The sequence below is a fragment of the Phocoena sinus genome, chromosome 13 (genome assembly GCF_008692025.1).
Source record: "Phocoena sinus isolate mPhoSin1 chromosome 13, mPhoSin1.pri, whole genome shotgun sequence".
Taxonomy (NCBI): Eukaryota; Metazoa; Chordata; class Mammalia; order Artiodactyla; family Phocoenidae; genus Phocoena; species Phocoena sinus.
In genome coordinates, this window is record NC_045775.1 from 75,552,171 (window position 1) to 75,576,447 (window position 24,277).

A 24,277-nucleotide genomic window follows, 5' to 3' on the forward strand; every position below is an offset into this window, starting at 1 on the left:
GCTGGGACAATTGGATATCCATCTGCGAAAGAATGAACTTGGATCCTCACACCATACAAAAACTTAATTCAGGACTTCCCTGGTGGCACAGTGATTGAGAGTCCGCCTGCCGATGCAGGGGACGTGGGTTCGTGCCCCAGTCCGGGAGGATTCCACATGCTGCGGAGCGGCTGGGCCCGTGGGCCATGGCCGCTGGGCCTGCACGTCCGGAGCCTGTGCTCCGCAGCGGGAGAGGCCACAGCAGTGAGAGGCCCGCGTACCGCAAAAAAAAAAAAAAAAAAAATTCAAAATGAGTGATATATATAAATATAAGAGCTAAAACTATAAAACTCTTAGGAGAAAGCATATAAGTAAACCTTCATGACTTTGGGTTAATAATGGCTTCTTAGATATGACACAAAAAACACTAGCAATAAAAGAAAAATAATAAATTCAACTTCTTCAGCATGTAAAACTTTTACACTTCAGCAAACACCATCAAGAAAGTGAAAAAGGAAACCACAGACTGAGAGAGAATATTTGCAATCATATATCTGATAAGGCACCTGTATACAAAGTATATAAAGAACTCCAACAACAGTAAGAAAAATAATCCAATTTCTAAATGGGCAAAAGATTTCAATGTACATTTCGCAAAAAAAGACATACAAATGCCTAATAAGCTCACTTAGTCATTAGGAAAATGAAAATCAAAGCCATAATGAGATACCGCTTTACACCCATTAAGATGACTATAATAAAAAAAAGACAGTAACAAGTGTTAGCAAGGATGTGGAGAAAGTGGAACCCTCATACATAGCTGGTGACAATGTAATATGTTGCTGCTGCTTTTGAAAATGTTTTAATAGGTTTACCATATGACCTAGAAATTCCATTCCACGCCTAGTTATATACCAGGGAAAATAAAAACTCATGTCCACACCAAAACTTGTACAGAAATGTTCATAACAGCATTATTCATAATCCCCAAAAGTGGAAACAACATGAATGTCTATCAGCCGATGAATGGATAAAGTGAGGTATATCCATACAATATTACAAATGTAATATTACTCCACCATAAAAAAGAAATAAAGTACTGACACATGCTCCAACTTGGATAAACCTCAAAAACTTTATGCTAAGTAAAAGAAGCCAGACACAAAATATCACATGTTGTATATTCCATTTATGTGAAGTTTCCAGAAAAAGCAAATATACAGACAGAAAGTAAGATAGTGATTGCATGGGGCCGGGGATAAAAATGGACAGTGACTACTAATGGGCGCAAGATTTATTTGGGGGGATGACAGAAATGTTCTAAAATTAGATCATGGTGATGGTTACACAACTTTTCAAATTTACTAAAAACTATTTAGTTATACATGTAAATTTTAAGTGACATAATTTTCAAGGTGTAGCTCATCAAAAATGTTTCAAAGAAAAAACAATAGGAGAAAAAAAGGCAATGCTTTATCCAGGCAATGATATTTGCTTGTGGTGGGATTTTAGGCAGTCATTTATGGATTAATCCAGAAAATCCAGGTTAGTACCACTATGCTAAATGCTGGAAATACAAAGATGATGTAGTCCCTGCCTACCAAAAACTCATGGGATGGAGATAATAAATAAATTATAATATGGTATGACAACTACCCAAATAGAAGTGTATGGACAATGCTGTGGGAATTCAGAAGGAGCAAATAATGCTACCTGGAGGAATCTGGGAAAGCTCCACCAAGGGGGCAATGGTTGAGTGGGGCACTGAATGGTGGGTTGGGCTCAGCAGGAGAGAAGAGGCAGGAGAGCACACTGGCAGAGAGAACAGTGATGGTAAAGCCCAGCAGTGTCGGGATGTGGCATGCCTGTAGACACTGTGAGTAGTTTATGAGTGCCAGAGCAGAGTATAAAGAGGAGATGTATATGGAGGAAAGCTTTATCTTCAACAAAACTAAAAAAAATGTGATCTGCGGGCACATCTTGAAAGCCTGTGTGTGTTGTTAATAAATTTGGGCTCTACCTTATAAGCAATGGTTGGCAATTATAGTCTTTTAGGCTGGGAACAGGTGCAACCACTTATAAAGCTATAACAAAAGCAAAGTGAAGAACTGAACAAGGGGATACAGCAACACCGAGGGGGAGACTAGACAGGAGAGAATAAACAGAGAAAGATTAAGGAGGCTTTAAATATGGGAATGTATTTGGGGTTGGAGGGGGGTGGGGGACGGTCCTTAAAATTTTATAGAGTAAGCTACAGTGATGCCTAAGTCCAAGAGACAGCTTTGAGCTCAAAGTGGCCAAAGACAGAGCTAAACCTAAGGCCTATCCAGTTTGTGTCAGGCCATCCCTGAGCCAGCCCACAGGCATAAGAATGGAAGAGAAGGGGAAGACACCACATCAGGATTTGCAACAAGACCCTCAGGAACTGTGATGCCTGGGCCAGGACAGGTGGTGGACGTGAATGGTAGACGCCCCCTCCCAACATCTGTCTTCTGAACCCAGAAGACTCCTTCCTAAAAGTAAGCCTAAAAGTGAGTCGTCTACCCTGAATCAAATTATTCGAGTTCCTGGTTTACTCACTTTGATCCAAGAAAAACATAACACTAAATCTGGACGCAGAATCACAAAGTCTGATGGTTTTTAAGGTGAATATTTCTGTGCTACTTCTCAAAATATAAATATTTTTGTTTAAAAAAATATCTTTTGGCCCTGCCGCACGGCATGTGGGATCTTAGTTTCCCAACCAGGGATCAAACCCGGGCCCTCTACAGTAGAAGCATGAAGTCTTAACCACTGGACCGCCAGGGAAGTCCCCGAAATTTTTTTTAGAATAATGCACTTCAGGGCAACTTTTTCCTCTCACCAGTGACTAATTATTGGAGTCTGCGTTTTCCCGGCCACCCTCCTCTCACAGACAACGTGATGCAATTGAAGAAACTTGACCTTTATATTCCCATCTAGCTCTCAAGATCCAAGTTGGTCTGAAGCTAGATGGACCCACTACAAAGATTTAACCCAACTTTGTGTTGCAAGATTTCCCAGAGAGTGACTGAAGAGTATTCTCAGGAAAGTACAGCAGCATCTCTTTCTTCCCTCTTAGAATTGCTAATACAGGGAGTCAGTTACTTGATCATCAGCTCTGGCACTTACTCCCCAACGTCCTCACTCTAAGTGGCTGAGCCAGTAAGACTGACCAGAAGTGCCTCAACAGGAGAGGGAAGATAGGTGCAAGCCAGGACGCTACTATCCTGGAAGAAATAAAGTACTGAGATTCCAAACACAAATAACTTACTCTCAACCAACCATCTCAGCTTGAAAAAGAATTTTTTAAAAAATCTTCTTGACATAATGAAAGAGATGGAGATGAGAAATGATGAACATTTAAAGGATTCAGAAGTTGGCAATATCAATATCATAAGTAAAATCCTTTTCAGAAAACTACAGGGGTGAATAATGAATTGTAGCAATGGGTCTGGAATTTTTCCAAGGAATTATATCATCCAGCAGTACAATCATTCCAATGTAGAATAGATATCTTTCCTACTTGTAACTTGGGGATGGCGATGGAGCATAATTTCTCTGTGGAAAGAGATGGGATACCAATAAATTGTAATTCCCCATAACATAATTTCTGTGAGGCAAGTTGTCTCCTTCACTATGGATCTATCTTTCTTCCTTGGCTTAATATCAATGATTTATAAGGTATGTATAGAGTTTGAATGGCTTGCTGTAAATGTTTTGGTTTCATTTAGCTCATTGGCCCCCAAAAGAAGCAGTGGTTCATGGAAAGTATGTCTGTTTTAGAATACTACAGTCAATGATGGGATAACACCCAAAATCAATATTTTTGAAGAAAAAAAACAGGAAGAAGAAAGAAATATGTAAACAGATCTCACTGGCTTTAGTATCAGTTATTTGGGAAAAGCAAAATAATTAGGGGAGAGAACATATACTAGATTTTTTTCTGCTTTTTAGAAGTTGACTTTTATTACCTTTGGGGGTGGGGTAATAGAAGAAACTCAATGTGCTATTTCCACTTTCAATACCAAATAAATGTGTGAATAAATAAACCTATTAGAATGTGGGTATGCATATCAATTAAAAGCAAACAATGTTTTTAAATGCAAACTTCTTTTCAGGTGAAATTACATATGGTGGTAGAGTTACAGATACCTGGGATCAAAGATGCCTTCGTACTGTTTTGAAAAGATTTTTTTCTCCTGAAACATTACAAGAGGATTATAAATATTCTGAATCAGGTGAGTGACTTTTCAATATCATGGAAAACAACTTTTTCCAAGAAGTCGTTGACAGCATCTCTCAGTTTTCCATCCAGGAGCTGTCTGTGTCCAGTCCTCACAACCCAGACCCCACACCCTCCCATCCTCATGCTTGACCACCTTCAAAACGGCTTTGGTTGTAAGAGTACAAAGATATCTATTGTACGATAACCATTTTGAATTATTTCTGCTCTAAAGGGGGTGGTATTCTGTGTGTTTTCAAAGTTCCATAAATTCGGAACACACCTCTCAGTAGCACATCCCTGGGTTCTCAGAACCTTGAAATGTTCTGCAGGTTAACACCCTGAAAGGTTAGGACACTGATTAGATGTAAAGCCCTCAAGAAAAGGTAAAGAAACTAGACACAGGGATGAAGGCGAGGAAAAACCATCCCTGTTTCTCTGTGAGGCAGCTGATTACAGCCACCATCTGAACAGACATAGAAGCACCAAACCTGGCAGTACTCAAAGCTCGTCTATTTGAGACATATTGCCTTCTGTGTTTTCAATAACAGGTATCTATTTTGCACCCTTGGCTGACAGCCTACAAGAGTTTAAAGACTACATTGACAACCTGCCTTTGATAGATGACCCAGAAATATTTGGAATGCATGAAAATGCCAACCTAGTTTTCCAGGTATGTGGCCTTTCAACTTAAAAGACATATTCATATTGTGTATATAAACCTGAAACATCAATAATCACCTCACTGGCTCTGTAAATTATAATCTTCTTAAATAAACAAATAAAAAATGTTTCACCTGGACTTCAACATCTGGTTCCAATTTAGGGTGCTCCCTCTGGATCCTTCACAGAATCCTAAGATCCTCATTCATCTTCTTGTCACCAGCCACCCCCTCAGCTTCCAGCCTCTGCTTAGTCCATAATCTACCTGCTAGTCTCCTGCAACATGGGGATTTGGATGATAATCCAGACCGTCCTTTTTCTTTTGCACTTCTCCCTCCATGCTGGGCATACTTGTAACATATTTCACAAAGATTTATGGACCCCCCCCCAAGATGAGTAGGTTATAAAAGTACAATAGCAAATATCCAAGGCAGAGAAATCAAAACACTGTTCTTTAAAAGCACAGTTTATCAAATTTGCCATTGCAACAACATGGATGGACTTGGAGAGCATTATGCTAAGTGAAATAAGTCAGACAGAGAAAGATAAATACTGTATGACATCACTTATATGTGGAATCTAAAAAATACAACAGGAATTCCCCAGCAGTCCAGTGGTTAGGACTCTGTACTTTCACTGCCAAGGGCCTGGGTTCAATCCCTGGTCAGGGAAATAAGATCCCACAAGCCACACGGCATGGCCAAAATAATAAAAAATTAAAAATAGAGAATACAACAAACTGGTGAATATAACAAAAAATATAACAGGAGCGGACTCACAGATATAGAGAATCAACTAGTGGTTACCAGTGGAGAGAGGGAAGGGGGGCGGGGCAAAACAGGTGTAGGGAATTAAGAGGTATAAGCTACTACATATAAAATAAATAAGCTACAAGGATATATTGTACAACAGGGAATATAGCCAACGTTTTATAATAACTGTAAATGGAGTATAACTTTAAAAATTGTGAATCGCTCTGTTTTACACCTGTAACTTATGTAATATTGTACATCAACTATATCTCAATTTTTTAAAATAATTTAAAAATTAAATTAAATTAAAAAATAAAAGCACAATTCATCAAGGTGACAGTACCAGACCACAGCAGTAGGTCCAAAGAGCAAACTGGACAATTTTACTCCCCCAAGACCCTCTGATGCCACAGCATTACCTAAGGGTAGTCCGAGCTCCTCAGCATGGCAATCAAGGCTCCGCCATGACCGGGCCATTACATACCCTTCCAGTTTTATTATCTGTCATAGTCTGGCATCTTTAGGTGAACCAAAGCCACAAAAAGAGGTATGTCCCTGGAGCCCTGGAATACTCTAAAGGTTGGAGACTAGGTTGGCCTCACGAAGCTGAAGGGAATCACCTTTCTTTTCAACTTAAATTTGGCCCCTACAAGTTAGAGACAAATTAGAGAGTAAGGTCTGCCTAGTTATCAAAGAATCCATGCAAAACGACAGTGGAAATTCTCAGTGATCATGTTCTCAGAGAACATGACATGACCTATGTCATGTTCTCTGCCCTAAAAATTGCTTTGCCATTCAGTGAAGAGTTGGAATATCTTATTTTTCCTGATTCCACTTTCAGGAGGAAAAACAGGTGGCCAAACCTCGTGTTAATATTCAATCATCTGTTTGTTCTGGAGTGGGTGGGTGCGGAGGTGAGAGAAGGGAGAGAGGAATGTGGAAATGGTAGGCTCACTGCATCCTGTGAGAAGCACAGGACTTTTGGGTGGGGTAACACTCTTGGCAGTATATACCTGGGAATGTAGTTTTTTGTGTTTCCATTGGTTCAGAATGACTGAGAACGAGACAGTAGGCATGTAGTGAGCCCCAAGTTATGTTTTTCTTCCCAGCCCCCCTTCCTTCGTTTCTCTGGTACAGTACATCCCCTACTCCCACCTCTTTCCTTTGGGAAAATTTCCCCTTCCTCATTCCATTAGATTCTGGTAAAACTTCCAACCACTCTCCACCTTCACAGAGGTGGGCATGTAACTCAGGCCTGGCCAAAGGCAGCACAACACCACCCAGCCCCTGGAATTGGTCCAAGGAGCAGGGACATGGCCCACACTAGGTGCATGAGATTCCATTATAGGATATATAGATCCTAGGATGGAGGAGGGAGGAAAATGCCTTTCCTCTGGAATCACTACCTATGATGCTGCATACCTGCAGCGTTCTGTGCTCTCATCCCTGACCCCCCTACCCCTTCTTCCTACCAAATGGAAGAAGGTCATCTGCCATAGGAAAGAATGAGAGAAACAACCAAATATACACAAGAGAGAGAGTGCTAGATCCATCCATGCCTGAAACCCACATGACTTGTGTCCTCTTCTTCCCAGCTATATGTGCCAAGATACCCCTTCTCTTTGCTTTAGCTGGTTTAAGTTAGACAATTCTGCCTCTTGCCATCAACAGAGACTTAATGCAAAAGATACAAATGATTCCTTCTTCAGACCAGCAAACTATACTTACATAGATGCGTACCAGAGACTAGTAAAGAGAATTGAGCCTGGCTGCGCTAAATGTTTCAAGACTTTTGTCTAACCAAGAAGTCAAGAACTAAAATGGAAAAGTCATAATATTAAACAACTGGCACTGAGCAAGGAAACCAAACTACTTAACCATAACATTAAGTAGATAATGTCGCATGTGTGTTTAGGACCTAATGAATGTGTCAAAAGTCATGTTTGAAAGAAGATCTATTATGTAAAATATAACTTTTACAACCAAGATCTGTAATCCCAGGTTCTGAACCCTTTTCTCAGGTAAGTGGAAACGAGTGTTGTGACTGGTATAAAGAAAACCTCTAAGAGGTTCCAAGAAATATACATAAGAAGATACCATGTTTCTGAATTAAAAAAAAAAAAACTAGAACAATTGAGAATATTTAATTGACCTTGGAAAAGGAATTTCTAAGCATAAAAAGCAATTGAAAAATAAATCACATTAGAAAGAGCCAGAACATGTGAGTATATCCAAAAGGTATAAGAAAATTAAATGACAAAGCAAAACATCTTTGAAACAACAACAAAAAAATACCAGAAAAAGTTAACTGTCCACACATGGGACACTTTCCAGAATAAACCATATGTTAGACCACAAATTAAGTATCAATAGTTTTAAAAAGATAAATATCATACAAATTATCTTCTCCAACTACGATGGGATAAAATTTGAAATCAATAAAACTAACGTAATCAAAACACTTGTACTGCATAAAGACAGACATATAGACCGATGAAGTAAAATAGAAAGCCCAGAAATAAACCCTCACATATATGGTCAAATGATTTTTGACAAGGGTGTCAAGACCATTCAATGGGGAAAGGACAGGCTTTTCCACAAACAGTACTTGGCAAACTGGACATCCACATGCAAAAGAATGAAGTTGGACCCTTACCTAACACCATACACAAAAATAAACTCAAAATGGCTTAAAGACCTAAATGTAAGGCCAGACACTATAAAACTCTTAGAGGAAAACATAGGCAGAACACTCTATGACATACATCACAGCAAGATCCTTTTTGACCCACCTCCTAGAGAAATGGAAATAAAAACAAAAATAAACAAATGGGATCTAATGAAACTTAAAAGCTTTTGCACAGCAAAGGAAACCATAAACAAGACGAAAAGACAACCCTCAGAATGGGATAAAATATGTGCAAATGAAGCAACTGACAAAGGATTAACCTCCAAAATATACAAGCAGCTCGATATCAAAAAAACAAACAACCCCATCCAAAAATGGGCAGAAGACCTAAACAGACATTTCTCCAAAGAAGATATACAGATTGCCAACAAACACATGAAAGAATGCTCAACATCATTAATCATTAGAGAAATGCAAATCGAAACTACAATGAGGTATCACCTCACACCAGTCAGAATGGCCATCATCAAAAAATCTACAAACAGGGCTTCCCTGGTGGAGCAGTGGTTGAGAGTCCACCTGCTGATGCAGGGGACACAGGTTCGTGCCCCGGTCTGGGAAGATCCCACATGCTGTGGAGCGGCTGGGCCCGTGAGCCATGGCCGCTGAGCCTGCGCGTCCGGAGCCTGTGCTAGGCAGCGGGAGAGGCCACAACAGTGATAGGCCCGTGTACCGCTAAAAAAAAAAAAATCTACAAACAGTAAATGCTGGAGAGGGTGTGGAGAAAAGGAAACCCTCTTGCACTATTGGTGGGAATGTAAATTGATACAGCCACTATGGTGAACAGTATGGAGGTTCCTTAACAAACCAAAAATAGAACTACCATACGACCCAGCATCCCACTACTGGGCATATACCCTGAGAAAACCATAATTCAAAAAAAGTCATGTACCCCAATGTACATTGCAGCTCTATTTACAACAGCCAGAACATGGAAGCAACCTAAGTGTCCATCGACAGATGAATGGATAAAGAAGGTGTGGCACATGTATTACTCAGCCATAAAAAGAAATGAAATTGAGTTATTTGTAGTGAAGTGGATGGACTTAGAGACTGTCATACAGAGTAAAGTAAATCAGAGAAAAACAAATACTGTATGTTAACACATATATATGGAATCTAAAAACAAAAGGTTCTGATGAACCTAGGGGCAGGAGAGGAATAAAGATGCAGATGTAGAGAATGGACTTAGGACATGGGGAGGGGGAAGGGTAAGCTGGGACGAAGTGAGAGAGTGGCATAGACATATATACACTACCAAATGTAAAATAGATAGCTAGTGGGAAGCAGCCACATAGTACAGGGAGATCAACTCAGTGTTCATGTCCACCTAGAGGGGTGGGATAGAGAGGATGGGAGGGAGACGCAAGAGGGAGGAGATATGAGGATATATGTATATGTATAGCTGATTCACTTTGTTATACGGCAGAAAATAACACAACATTGTAAAGCAATTATACTCCAATAAAGACGTTTTTAAAAAAAGAACTAAAAATATAAAATTCTTAGAAGAAAACATAGGACAAAAAGCTTCATGACATTGGATTTAGCAATGATTTCTTGGATATGACACCAAAGGCAAAAATAACAAATAAAAAAACAGACAAATTGGACTTCATGAAAGTTTATTTTATTTTAATTTTTTCATTTTAATTCAACAGAGAGAAAGGCAACCCACAGAATGGGAGAAAATATTCATAAATTATATATCTGATAAGGGATTAATATTCAGAGTATATAGGGAACTCCTAAAACCCAACAACAAAAAAACAAACAACGCAATTCAAAAATGGTCAAAGGACTTGAATAGACATTCCTCCAAAGAGAAATGTAAAATGGTACAGCCTCTGTGAAAAACAGTATGGCAGTTCCTTAAAAAAAAAAATCAGATTTACCATATAATCCAGCAATTCCACTTCTGGGTATATACACAAAAGAATTGAAATCAGGGACAAAAAAAAGATATTTGTGCACCCATGTTCATAGCAGCATTATTCACAATAGCTAAAACATGGAAGCAACCCAAGTGTCAGTGGATGAATGGATAGGAAAAAAATGGTGTATACATACAATGGAATATTATTAGCCTTCAAAAGGAAGGAAATTCTGCACAGCATGGATGAACCTTAAGGACATGACACTGAGTGAAAGAGGCCAGTCAAATAAAGAAAACTACTGCATAATTACATTTATATGAGGTATTTAGAGTAGACAAAATTTTGGAGACAGAAAGTAGGATGGTGGTTGCTAGAGGCTGGCGAGAAAGGAAATGAGGAGTTATTGTTTAATGGGTACAGAGTTTCAGTTTTCCAAGATGAAAAGAGTTATGGAGATGAATGGTGGTGACAACATTATTAGTGTATTTAATACCACTGAACTGTACAGTTAGAAATAGTGCAGACAGCAAATTTTATATTATGTGTATTTTACAGCAAGAAAAAAAATAGAAAATCGTTAATTATCTTTATTATAGAATTATCTCCTATAAATCAATAGTAATAAACACTAAAACTCAAAATGTACAAAATATATAAATAATTTATAAAGACAATACAGATAGCCAATGAACTTATATTTTAAATGTTTAACTCTATGAATCCTCAAAGAAGTGCAAACCAATGAAAAACTATTTTGCCCATCAAATTGGAAAGGATTTTTTAAGCAATGATAGCAATTCTTACAAAGACAGAAAGACAGGTCCTCTGATACACTATTGTTGGGGATGTAAGTTGATACCGTGTTGTTAGAAATCAATGTAGTGATACACAGTTTAAAAATATGCCTTTGGTAATATATCATGTAAAGAATGTAAATGATAGCGGATGAAATTCATATATAGATATTCTATGCACAGTTCTAAAAGAAAATCTGGAAGATAGAACTATCCAAAAAGTAAATAAACAACTATATTAATTATAGTGCATTCAAACCAGCAAGGACCAGTCACTGAAAACAGGACTCATGAAGAGTTTTCAGTGATGTGAGAAAATGTTCAAGAAATTGAAAAAGAATAAATACTACATAAATTGTATGGGCTCAATATTTAAAACTATATGCACATATATACAGCAAATGTCCAGGGGTTGGGGGAGGTAAACTAAAGTTATAAATATCTCTGAAAAGCAAGATCATGAATAATTTTTCTTTATACTTTTCTGTGTTTTCTAAATTTTCAACAATAAGCTATAATACTTTTCTAAATTCTACCACTCTATTTTTTTTTTTTTGGCTGCACCCCATGGCATGCAGGATCTTAGTTCCCCAACCAGGGATTGAACCCACGCCCTCGGCAGTGAAAGCATGGAGTCCTAACCACTGGACCACCAGGGAATTCCCCATAATACTTTTCTAATTGAGAAAATGTTATTTTTTTTATTGAAGTATAGCTAATCTACAATGTTGTGCACATCTCTGCTGTACAGCAAAGTGACTCAGTTATACACATAGAGACATTCTTTTTTTTATATTCTTTTCCATTATAGTTTATCACAGGATATTGAATCTAGTTCCCTGAGCTATACAGTAGGACCTTGTTTATCCATCCATTGTTTATCCAATGTTTATCCATCCTATATATAATAGTTTACATCTGCTAATCCCAAACTCCCAGTCCTTCCCTCCCCCACCCCCCACCCCCTCTGCTCTCTATGTTTGTGAGTCTCTGTGTTTTGTAGATAGTTTCATTTGTGCCATATTTTAGATTCCACATATAAGTGATATCATGTGGTATTTGTCTTTCTCCTTCTGACTTACTTGGTATGATAATCTCTAGTTGCATCCATGTTGCTGCAAATGGCATTATTTCATTCTTTTTTATGGCTGAGTAGTATTCCATTGTATATATGTACCACATCTTCTTTATCCATTCATTTGTCAATGGACATTTAGGTTGTTTTCATGTTTTGGCTCTTGTGAATAATGCTGCTATGAACATAGGGGTGCGTGTATCTTTTTGAATTATAGTTTTGTCTGGATATATGCCCAGGAGTGGGTTTGCTAGATCATACGGTAATTCTCTTTTCAGTTTTCTGAGGAACCTCCACACTGTTTTCCATAGTGGCTGCACCAACTTACACTCCCACCAACAGTGTAGGAGGGTTCCCTTGAGAAAATGTTATTTAAATAAAAGTATGTTCTAAAACTGAATTCTCATTATTTCTTCCTCACTTTCATAACTGCCTTTTAAATAATTAGCCAAAAATTGTTTAACCATTTTTTACTGTGGTAAAACACATGTAACATGAAATTTATCATTTTAACCAGTTTAAGTATATAGTTCAATGACATTCAGTAAGTTCACATTGTTGTTCAACCAAAAATGTTTAACTATAACACCGAGAACTAAACACTATCATTTCCAATGAGCACATTTTACCAACTATTATCTTCAATATAAAAAATAAAATTTCTGGGCTTCCCTGGTGGCGCAGTGGTTGAGAGTCCGCCTGCCGATGCAGGGGACACAGGTTCGTGCCCCAGTCCGGGAAGATCCCATATGCCACGGAGCTGCTGGGCCTGTGAGCCATGGCCGCTGAGCCTGTGCATCCAGAGCCTGTGATCCGCAACGGGAGAGGCCACAACAGTGAGAGGCCCGTGTACCACAAAAAATAAATAAATAAATAAATAAAATAAAATTTCCTTGGTTTTGACCACTGCCATTATTTCTCTAATAAACTATGTGTGAAAAATTATTTTTTTGAGAATTTGGTTCTTCACTGTTCTGTCTCTTCTCACCATTACAGTACAAAGAGACCAACACTTTAATCAACACCATACTTGAGGTTCAGCCAAGGTCATCTTCTGGTGGAGAGGGAAAGAGCAATGATGACATTGTCCAAGAATTTGTTGCTTCTGTCCGGACCAGAGTTCCAGGTAGTAAGTAATTCCTAGCATACACGTACAATGAGACTTTTAGGAATAAACTCCGAAAGCTGAGTGATAGGCAGATGTCCAAATCTGCTTATTATGCAGATTTTTTCTTTACATAGAGAGCTCTTCTGATGTAGAGCTCTCCACTTATAGATGAGAAGCCTATAGCACCTTGACATCTTAACTGCCAGAAGCATGAGGAACAAGTTGGTTTCTAGCTTAATGTAACTTTAACCAGACTTTTTCCTGAGTTTTCTAACATCTCTAGACTTGTACTGTCCGAGACAGTAGCCGTTAGCCACATGTGGTTATTTAAACTTTAAATTAAATTTAAAATTCATTTTCTCAGTTGCACTAGCCACATTCTAAGTGCTGCCATACTGAACAATGCAAATGGAGAACATTTCCATCATCATAAAATATTCTATGGGACAGCCCTGCTCTGGAATCCATTTCATTTTTTTTTTTTTTTTCTCCAACAAGAGAGGTGGCTAGATTATTTCACTTTGTTTTCTGGTGAGTTAGGGAATCTTCCTGAATCATCACAGAGATCCACTTTCACACTTTTCTTAGAGTGACTGTAGATTTAGATGTCTTCATGTATTGTTCATGGTTGGAAATGTCATTATAGGGGGAAAAAAGATGAGGCATAAAAAAAAAAACTAGTGACTATAAAAGTAAACTGTGTTTCTGTCTCTATTCACAATACTCTGGCATCAAGTGTACGGGTTCCCCCCTACATTAAGCAGTTACTCTCTGGACACCAGCTGGGTGTCCTACAATTGAGTTATGACTTTATCCAGAGTGGGCACAGACCCCACGGTTTAAGGGCTCAGTCCCACAAGACTGTCCCCACTTCAGATGCCAACAGGTCCCCAGGGTGTGGCCTGTACTTCTGACCAACCAGCCATAAATCGAGGATTCCCACAACCCCCTTCTGGGGTTCAGTAATTTTCTAGAACAACTCACAGAACTCAGGGAAGTGGTTATTTACATTTACCAGATTACTTAATATGATATACTAAAGGATAAAGGTAAACAGCAAGATAAAGAAGTACATAAGGCAAGGTCCAGAAGAGTCCCAAGGGCAGGAGGTTTAGTCCCTCCTGGCACATGATGCATTCACCAACCCAGAAGCTCTCCAAACCCCTTCGGTTAGGTCTTTATGGAAGTTTCATTACGTAGACATGATTGATTAAATCATTGGCCTTTAGTGATTAACTTAACCTCCAGCCCCTCCCCTCTCCCAGGAGGTCAGAGAGTAGAGCTAGAAGTTCCAACTCTCTAACCACATGGTTATTTCTCCTGACAACCAGCCCCTCATCTTTAGGGGTGGTCCAAGAGTCATCTCATTAACATAAACTCAGGTGTGGTTGAAAGGGGCTTGTTATCAATAACAAAAGATGTTCCTTTCAACTTCATCACTCAGGAGCTATTTCAGGAGTTGGGGTCAGAAACCAACAATTATAGAAATGATGCTCCCATCACTCTTATCAATGAGGAAATTATAAGAGTTTTAGGAGCTCTGGCCAGAAGCTGGGGACAAAGACCAAAATACATATTTCTTACTACATCACAGTAACACAGACTAAGTCTTGCCAATACTATTAAGGCCCCTGGAAAAGAAAGGACGTGTGTGACCTCAGAAGTCAGTTATGTTCCTCCTAAAGCAGCCCCTCAGAAGACTCTCTTCTCGAGTGGAGAGTTATGTTGATATTGAAGCAACTGAGTTATTTTAGGAAGCATTTTTAATAAACATAAGATGGAGGACTGGGTGGAAAAAGGGATGAAGGTGGATGGATGGATGGATGGATGGCTGGCTGGATGGATGGATAATGGATGGAAAGTTAGTATACTTGTTTCATAGAGTTCCATTGACACCTAGGAGGTTTTTCTCTCCACGCTTCATAGTTTGTACTTTTACTGTGAAATGATAAGCCATGCCATCTGCTGAGACTGAGGGGCAGGGGTGCAATTGGCTCAACAAGAGAACTGAGGTTCCGAATAGCCCAAGGGGACTGACAAAAGGAGAAGAGTGTAGGCATGTAACCGCAGCCCTGTGGGCCCAAGAGCTTGCACTTACCCACACTGCTGTGTGATTTTTCTACAGCAGCCAAAATGTGAGCGGTTAAGAGGAAATTGATGTACATATCTCAGAGCCACTTGTTTTCTCGCACTTCACTCATCTATGTAAGGAAAATGCAGTCCCTTCATTTTTTAGAGCTTATATGAGCCTCCACTGGGTGGATTGTAGGAAAAAAGAAGAGCACAATTTTCGATCCAGCTTGAAACATGGACCCATTTCACAATCCAGTCAGTCCCTTTGAACAACACTCAGTAACCCGGGATAAATGCTGTCTCTCTCCTCTCTCTGGGGGTGTCCTGCCCCCAACCCCTCCTCTCCTAGATGCAACACGGGTGTGTAGGGAAGAGCGAGGCTTACATATGCCGCATACACACAAGGCAGAGGAGATGACTCAGGACCCCTGGTACCTCTGGTCTCAGGGATGTCCCTTGTCTACCAGGTAGCACTTGCCACTGAAGTCCGAGTGGCCTGACTCCCGTTCAGCCTAGGCCCCAGGGACAAGAGAAGTTGGCTTTAAGAAAGGTTAAGATAAGTGCATTCCAATAGCAATGTGATAAGGAGAGAAATCAACAATAATTGATCTGATGAATCAGCCGTGTGTGTTTCAGAAACTCTGGAGATGGAGAACGCTTCCGAGAGCCTTTTCGTCAAGGATCCTCACGGACGCCTTAACTCCTTGACCACTGTTCTTGGACAGGAAGTGGACCGGTTTAACAATCTGCTGAGGCTAATACATGTATGCACGCTCACTGCCATCCCTGCTATTGGGTATCAAAGCTTTGTGCAGAGTGTATAACGATGTTAAGTTTCCATTCCCATCACTTCAACATTTCCATCTGGATATGCTAACAACCCTTCAAGCCCAACTTGTCTAAACCCGAATTCACCCTCCTCTAGTCTGTGTTCCCTATCTCTAATAATGGCCTAGTGACTATGTGGCATTACAAACCCTTCATTATCCTAACTTGCACCCTTAGAATTACCATTGACTCATTAGGAATTTGACCAGGGACCTAAGCACTCAGTTAAGAGAGACTCAGTGCTTGTTCCTGATGGCTAGTTTGCTTTTAATATCATAGTCTATATGAAGACTATGACAACCAGAGTTTCTTAAATTGGAGGCCACAAAACGCCTAAATTAGGATCCACTGTGCTGCAGGTTCAAATGTAGATTCCCTGATTCCACTTCAGACCTACGGAGTTAGGATTCCTTGAGGAATTCCTGGGGATATGAATTTTAAATAAACTCCCCCAGATGACGTCAGTGCAACTAAAATTTAAGAAGAACTATTTAGACCTTTGCCTTATGCTCAGGAATACTTTCTGAATGGCACTGACTTTGTAATGCTGGCTACAGGACTTCCTGTTGTCTCTGTGCATATAATAAGGGAAACTATTAGAGACCAAATATTGAACAGTAACAGGAAAAGATCTACTGCCAAGCAGGGAACCAAATACCTAGCACAGAATCAAGGCTGAGTGATAAGACTGGGAAGGGCAGCTAGGGTAGATCTTTTAAAGACCGTCTCTTCCCTATTAGGAAAGGAAAGTCTCCAAATGTTTCTGGTCGTCTGGCAATACCCAGGCTTGTGAGTTAGGGGGCCACTGGGTCAGCTGAATACGTTACGTCATCACCTTGGGCCTATGGCATCTGGTTAGGTAAACCAGTGTCAGCAGGCCAGGTAGTCAGGTCAGAGCTTATTACCTTCTACATTGAATGAATCAGGGTAGAGATGAAGCTGCTGTGATAAAGATCCCCAAATACAGTGGCCAAAACAGGATAGAAATTCACCGCTCTCTCAGTCAAGAACCCAGACAAAGCTCTGTCTAGGACAGGTAGTTAATCTTGCTTTGTGAGCTCATCCAACGATCTCAGCTGGAGAGCTGGCTCTTCCAGTCTCAACAGGTAGCTTCCATCTCTGAGACTAAGGTGGCCATTCCAACTGTCCCCTTTTGCCAGCCACTGGGACAGGGGAAAGAGAGCTGAGGGAGAGCAGCTTCCTCGTAAAAATGTAACCCAGAAGTTGCATACATCATTTTTTCTTATATCCCTTTAGCCAAAGCTTGGTCACATGGCAACACCCCAGCTGCAAGGGTGGCTGGGAAATGTAGTCCCAATATGTGTATTGGATTGCTCTGTGCCCAGATAAAACTAGGAGGATACTGTTGTTCAGAGGAGGAAGAGGAGATGGCTGCTGCTCATCTCTGACATCTTCCACATCATGTACGGCCTTTCACCCACTTAAAGATGGACAAGTCCAAATGTCACTTCCTCATAAAGTCTTCCTGGAACACCAGCCCTTCCCTCCACCACCAGATGACAGGGACCCCTCCTCAGGGCTCCATCACTTGAGGTGTCTGTGTCCATCACTGTATTTGTGTACAATGTACCACCTTGTTTTGTAATTACTCCTCCATGAGTATGGCTCCCCCAGTAGACAATGAACTTGAAGAGAAGGAGACTAGTATATGAGTCATCTCTGTTTCCCCAGTGCCTGACACGTCCTAAATCTTCCATGAATATTTGAACATGCAAGTGAACGAATGTGGCTCTCAGGAACAAAGCGGTCACTTCTTCTGGTCAAACAATAGTGTCCACCACTAATGGCAGTACTCACCTAAAAACAAGTAGAAGAGAGAGGAGCCCTGGGAGAAGCAGCCTGCAAGGCAATCAGGAGTCATAGCCAAGCACTCCCATTGGAGGGAGGGGTGGTGGCCACCACTGTATGCTGGGCCTGCACCAGAGGTCTCCCTCATCCTGGCACCTGCCCTGTCCTGCCTTGCCCTGGCTCTGTCCCAGCCTCCCTTTCACCTCACCCAGCAAACAGCAAGGCCTCACAGTGGTAGTGATAAGAAAGGCCAGGGGAGGGCGGGAGCCTCAGGGGCCTCGGGCTGCCATCTTGGTGAGCTCACTCTCCTCCAGACGGTTACAGAACTGTGAGACAGGGCAAGTTCTGGGAGAGACAAGGCCGCTAGCCATAAGGGAGAACATTCTGACGTGCGCTCTTGCCGCTGGATATGACTACATGTTAGCTGCCTCCTCTGAGAGAACTGGCCGCAATGTGACCTCTGTCTACGCTGTTTTGGAAGGCACTAGCAGCCTGGCCCTTGCAGCTCGCTGACTTAAGTGTTCTCCATGAATCTTAGATAAGTCTTCTGCTACCTCTTTCCATTTTTGGTGTCTAAGATGGAGGGTTGTTTGGGCTCTGGCTGAGGCCCTTTTTCCTGAGCTCTGCTGCAAATGGTTCCTCAGATCCTACTTAACACTCCTCTCTTCTATCACTGCCTCTTGTGAAAAAGTTGGGAGGAGGGGGGTAACTCCATGAAGGAATGGAAGGATGACTAGACCTGTTTTGTCACATGTCGCCCGTCTCTAGAACTATCTGCATGTGGTCCTAGGACTTAGTTTTTTAATCAACGTAAGTTTGGTCTCTAACATCTTCCTGTAATATCTTCCCCATGTATGGCAGTAGTTGTCACAAAACTGGAACCCATGAGAGCCATACAAATCTATATGGCCTGCCTTTACCTTTAGCCAGGTGGCGGATATAACCCTGTACTTCCCATGGCTGCTGTGGGTCCAGCATCTCCCAGGACTACTGCCGGCCTCTGTCTTTTTTTGAGATGAGGGGAGGATAAGGGACATACCTTTAGAAAGTGTTTCCAGGGGCTTCCCTGGTGGCGCAGTGGTTGAGAGTCCGCCTGCCGATGCAGGGGACACGGGTTCGTGCCCTGGTCCGGGAAGATCCCATATGCCACGGAGCGGCTGAGCCTGTGAGCTATGGCCGCTGAGCCTGCACGTCTGGAGCCTGTGCTCCGCAAGGGGAGAGGCCACAACAGTGAGAGACTCGCGTACTGCAAAAAAAAAAAGTGTTTCCAGTATAAGGAGGCTCTCTGGAATCAGCTGAAAGATTGGTCTCATCTAAGAATCTCCCCTTTCTGCTATAACTGCTGGGGCCGCAGGCTCCCCCTTGGCAGAGTTAGAGGTACTTCCCACGTCCTCATCCCCCTGTCCATGGTTCCCAAATCACTAATCATTAGGCCCATTCTTCCTTTGGCCTGGATGAGAGCTGGATGATGGCTTTTCTCAACATACTTGGGGGCCATCTCTCCACCTTCCCTTCTTCACTTCACTGGATCCTGCTATTATGCCTGAATCACCTCCACTACAAGGTCTTACACCCCTCTGGTCACATGTAAAAAAAATGCATGAAAGATTGGAGCGTCTGGTCCAGCACATAGTTGACAGAGAGGATGGAACCCAGCAACCAGGTCCTTAAGCGTAAGGCAACACCTGCTACCATGAACAAGTTTCATTCCCACCTGATAATTACATCTGTGAAGGGCACCAACCCCTTTTTATTCTTTCAGACCTCTCTAGATATGCTCAGCAAAGCCATTGCTGGATTGGTGGTGATGTCTGAAGAAATGGAAAAAGTGTATAACAGTTTCCTCAACAACCAGGTTCCCTCTCTGTGGTCCAACACAGCCTACCCATCCCTGAAGCCACTAGGATCGTGGGTCAAAGACCTTATTCTGAGGACTGCATTTGTGGACGTAAGAAAATTCACTTCTTTGGGGTCTGATGAATTTGATGACATGGTTTGCCCTCAAGTTCTTAGGAAGCCCTCGCTAACTGAAATATTGACAACCATCGAGGGATCATCTGAACCCAAAGAAACAGAAACTTCCAGAACAGTGTCAGTTTGAAAGTCTTATGCTGATTATAGTATAGTTTTCCCTAGACCCTTATCCCCACAGTCCATTTTAATTCCAGGCCATCCTTGGAGTTTCAGGTCTAGTTCATGAGACCTCACCATGAGGTACAGAACCAATCTAACATGGGTCCAAACGGTCAGGTGTGACCTTGCCGCCCTCTCCCCCTTCTAGAACTTCTGTAATAACCAGCTTCTGGGTTTATGGTCAGCCTGGTGGGTGAGGAAGGGGGACAGGGCAGGCAGTAAGAATGGGGCTGGTGATAACTCAGGACCAGTTTAGATTCTGCCTTCTGGACACCCTCCAAAATACAACTTTGATTTAAAAGACAAATTCTATCTCAGAAAAAAAAAAAAGTACATTATGGTGTAATGTTTCTCCTTCAGCTGTGGCTCAAAAGAGGACAGCCCAAGTCCTTCTGGATCTCCGGTTTCTTCTTTCCTCAAGGATTTCTAACAGGTACCAGTGCTTTCCCTAGAAAAATCCCATAGGAACGATCATTATGTGTGATGAGTTGTGCCGGGTTTCCAGGAACTTTGAAAATGGCATGGCTGCTGATGGCCTAACCAAGGGGTTGTTGATTATAAGGCAGCCGAACAAGGCCCTGCTCTTCCTCGCTTGCTGGGGTGGGGAAAGGATGGCAGAAATAGCAGATGTTCCCCCAGCAAACTAATGCCCACTCCTCTCAGGCTACCAGTGCAAATGCTGCTGCCCTGTGAATGCACACAGCTACCCCAAGTCCCCACGTAACCCATGCTCAAGGGCACTACCTGCTCTCCACCTTCTCTGGCCCCACCTCTGAGCAGCGTCCTTCCCTCTAAAAAATATTCTTACTATCCCTCCAGTGGCCCTCAGGGATTCTGCCCAGGACCCCAGAGGGGACCAAGGTCTCTGGGCTCCTAGATGCTAATGAGCCCAGCCCTTCATCTGTCTCATCCTGAGTCCCTTCTAAAGAGCCTACAGACAGCCCATACAAGACAAGCTACGCAAGATGCTAAAGGTGGGGAGATTGGGCTCTGAAACTGCCTCACGGGCTTGTCTCTCTCATTGGCAGAGCGGTGCACTTTAGGCTTGGCCTCCCCTCTCTTCCCAACCAGGACCAAAATTCGCACATGCTTTTGCTCCACCCCTCCCAACTAATTCAGAGTAAGATGTTAATGGTTGGGTCCTCTGGATGGAGAGGAAGCTCTCTAACGCCAGAGCATCCTGGTTGAGGCGGGTGGGGACCATGTTTGGGCAACAGTAACCCAGGTTTCTGGCTTTCATATTTACAGGAACTCTTCAAAATCATGCTCGGAAATATAATTTGCCTATAGATGAGCTGAGTTTCAAGTACAACATGACTCCTATCTATCGGGATCAAGCCACAGTTATAGACGCTGCCAAGTCAGTGCAGTTTGGACAAGAACTGCCCATGGACATGGAGGTATTGTCCCCCTGACAGTTGTTACAGCACAGCAGCTTCTGTCCCACTGTCATCCAGTATCTCAGGCAATCTCCCCTGCCCTACCCCCCCACTTTCCATTTGCAGGAGTGGGAGAGGGCAGGGTGGGACTCACAGCCCCAAGACAAGCTCCCCAATTAGCAGTGACCGGATGAGAACTGCCTAAATTAGTCTGACCTGTAAAAATATATTTTACAGCAATACTGTAGATACCTACAGTAACTTTCTCATTCGTGCCGAGGCAATATGGCAAGAGGTTAAAAACCAGAGTTTCAGCACTGGGCAGCCCTGAGTCAATTCTGACTTTCTCCCTCCCCAGTTGTGTCTGCAAGAGCAATTACTAACATGTCTGCACCTCAGTGTTCACATCTGCAAAATGGGGCTCATGCCACCAACCTCAGAGCTGTAGGGCAGTGTAACTGAAACTTCAGGTGTCATGTGACCAGCACATAGTGAACCCACAATAAATAACTGTTATCATAAGCTAAACTTATCTGCCTCGTTCACTCAGCTGCCTCCTAGCAGAATTGATATGCTAACTTCACATATCATGTAACTATAACTACATCACTTAGCCAATAGGAATGCATCAATACTAAGGAAGCAGTTCAGACTCTTTGCTTATGTAGTTTACTCCCTCTAGAGCAGAGGTTCTCAAAATGTGGTCCGCAGACCAGCAGCATCAGCATCACCTGGGCACTTATTAAAAATGAACTTATTTACAAAACAGAAATAGACTCACAGATGTAGAAAGCAAACTTATGGTTACTGAAGGGGGAAGGGGGGAGGGATAAATTAGGAGGTTGGGATTAACATATACACACTACTATATATAAAATAGATAACCAACAAGGACCTACTGTATAGCACAGGGAACTATACTAAATATTTTGTAACAACCTATAAGGGAAAAGAATCTGAAAAAGTATATATGTATGTGTATATATATATATATATATATATATATAGACATAGACATATATATGTTAACTGAATCATTGCTGTATACCTGAAACTAACACAACTTTGTAAATCAACTATACTTCAATTTAAAAAAGAAAAAGAAATGTAAATTCCAAGGACTCATTCCAGATTGAATCAGAAACTGGGCTGGGACCCAGAAATCGATATTTTAACAAGTGGGTTCTTAGCCCACTTGAGTTTCAGAACCCCTACTCTAGAATATCTCAACCTCGACTGCAGGTTAGAATCACCTATGGAGCTTTAAAACCATCCTGATGCTCAGTCCACACCCAATTATGTCAAAATCACCCCAATTATATCAGTCATCATTATATTTTAAAGCTCCCCTGGCAATTCCAGTATATAGCCGGGGTGAGAGCCACCACTGCCAATCTGAGCTGCCCACTTTCAACGTGCTGAGATATTGATGGGGCAGGGAAACCTCTGCTTCAAAGCACCTGTCCACCCCAGTGGGCCTTATTAATGTAATTTTCTATGTGTGCTGTGAAATCAAAGATCTGCTCCAGATTGCTTTTGCCAAGAATGTGTTCACTAGCTGGTCAGTGTAGATGGGGTAAGTGGCTTTTACTAAACCTTCCTTAAAGTATCATGGTATTAGTAGGAATTGTTCCTGGGTAACTTAATCAGTATCCACCCACTCAGATCTGCTTGATCTAGTCTTTGCTCTGATTAGCAAAAACACACAAAGATGAGATTGGTCCCATATTCATGGATTACTCTATGAAATGCTGTAATAGCCCATGCCTCTTAATTGCCTGTATCTTAAAATGACAATGAAAGAGCTTACCTCTTTAAGGGAATTTGTTTTAGCATCAAAATTTTTTTGATGCTAAAGTATTTGCATGCAAAAGTAGGGGGAAATCACCTGAAAGATGCACTCCTTGTTATTTTGAGACCCTTCTTAGCCAGGAGAGCATCTGAGGCCCAGGTCAGGACTAATTGAGGCTGCAGGAGGGCAGGACAACACCCACATAAAAGCCCTCATCCAGTCCGTCCTGGATGCTGGCCCTGCTCTGTGCCCGGCACGCTCCATCTGCCACATAGACTGACTCTGACGGACAGATGTTTACAGTGACCACCGGGCCTCCGTCCCTCCAGCCTGCCCCAGTCTACACACATCTCCACGTGGGTCATGTGCAGTGAACCACAGTGATGCCTGGGAATGCCGCCTGCCTTCTGTGGAGACTGCAAACTGTATAGTCAGCCCATCTCCTGGTCCTCCCAGCAAACGTCTGCAAGACACAGCAGGAGACTGTTGGACGACTTGAGTTCTGTTACAAACAGCAGGGTCACTGTCAGCCCATTGCCGCCTTTGTGCCATTTAGGAAAAGGCACTCGCTCTGTGTGTGTGCCGACGGCTCCTACACACAGCTTGGCAAGTGGATGGCAGGATGGTTTCAGCCTCTACTCAGGCAAACCTGCACAAGCATACAGAGCAGCCCCCAAAACAGGAAGGCCTTGCTCTACCTCGCTGCACGCGAGGGACAAACTACAGGACGCTAGGTAGTAGAGTCCAACCAAAAAGCACTTACCATCCTTTTATTCACTATAAAACACATCCCTTATGACCACACAGCTTGGTCCTCTGCCTGCAGGTGTGAAGCTCCAGTTATCCAAAGGTCTAGGGCCCCAGAACTGGCCAAGTTCACTCAATATTTGAGGAAGGATACACAGAAGCCCACAACTGGAAGAAATTGTATACCAGTGGTGACATCTAATCACAGGACATTGAGGGACAGGGTCTCTGTCTCTGTCTCTCTTTCTCCTGCAAAATTTCTTTTTTTTTTTTAATTTATTTATTTTTGGCTGCATCAGGTCTAAGTTGCTGCGTGCGGGATTTCTCTAGTTGTGG

At 41.9% G+C, this 24,277-nt stretch overlaps 1 protein-coding gene across 1 annotated transcript in view; it reads left to right on the forward strand.

Annotated features, from left to right (window-relative positions):
- Positions 1-24,277, forward strand: part of DNAH6 (dynein axonemal heavy chain 6) — a 293,512-nt gene that overhangs the window by 264,732 nt on the left and 4,503 nt on the right. Inside the window, exons 69-75 of the mRNA XM_032653510.1 lie at positions 4,119-4,238; positions 4,774-4,895; positions 13,069-13,198; positions 15,890-16,017; positions 19,653-19,838; positions 20,384-20,456; positions 21,272-21,423. Coding sequence (XP_032509401.1) covers positions 4,119-4,238; positions 4,774-4,895; positions 13,069-13,198; positions 15,890-16,017; positions 19,653-19,838; positions 20,384-20,456; positions 21,272-21,423 — 911 coding nt within the window. The remainder of the gene's footprint in view (positions 1-4,118; positions 4,239-4,773; positions 4,896-13,068; positions 13,199-15,889; positions 16,018-19,652; positions 19,839-20,383; positions 20,457-21,271; positions 21,424-24,277) is intronic.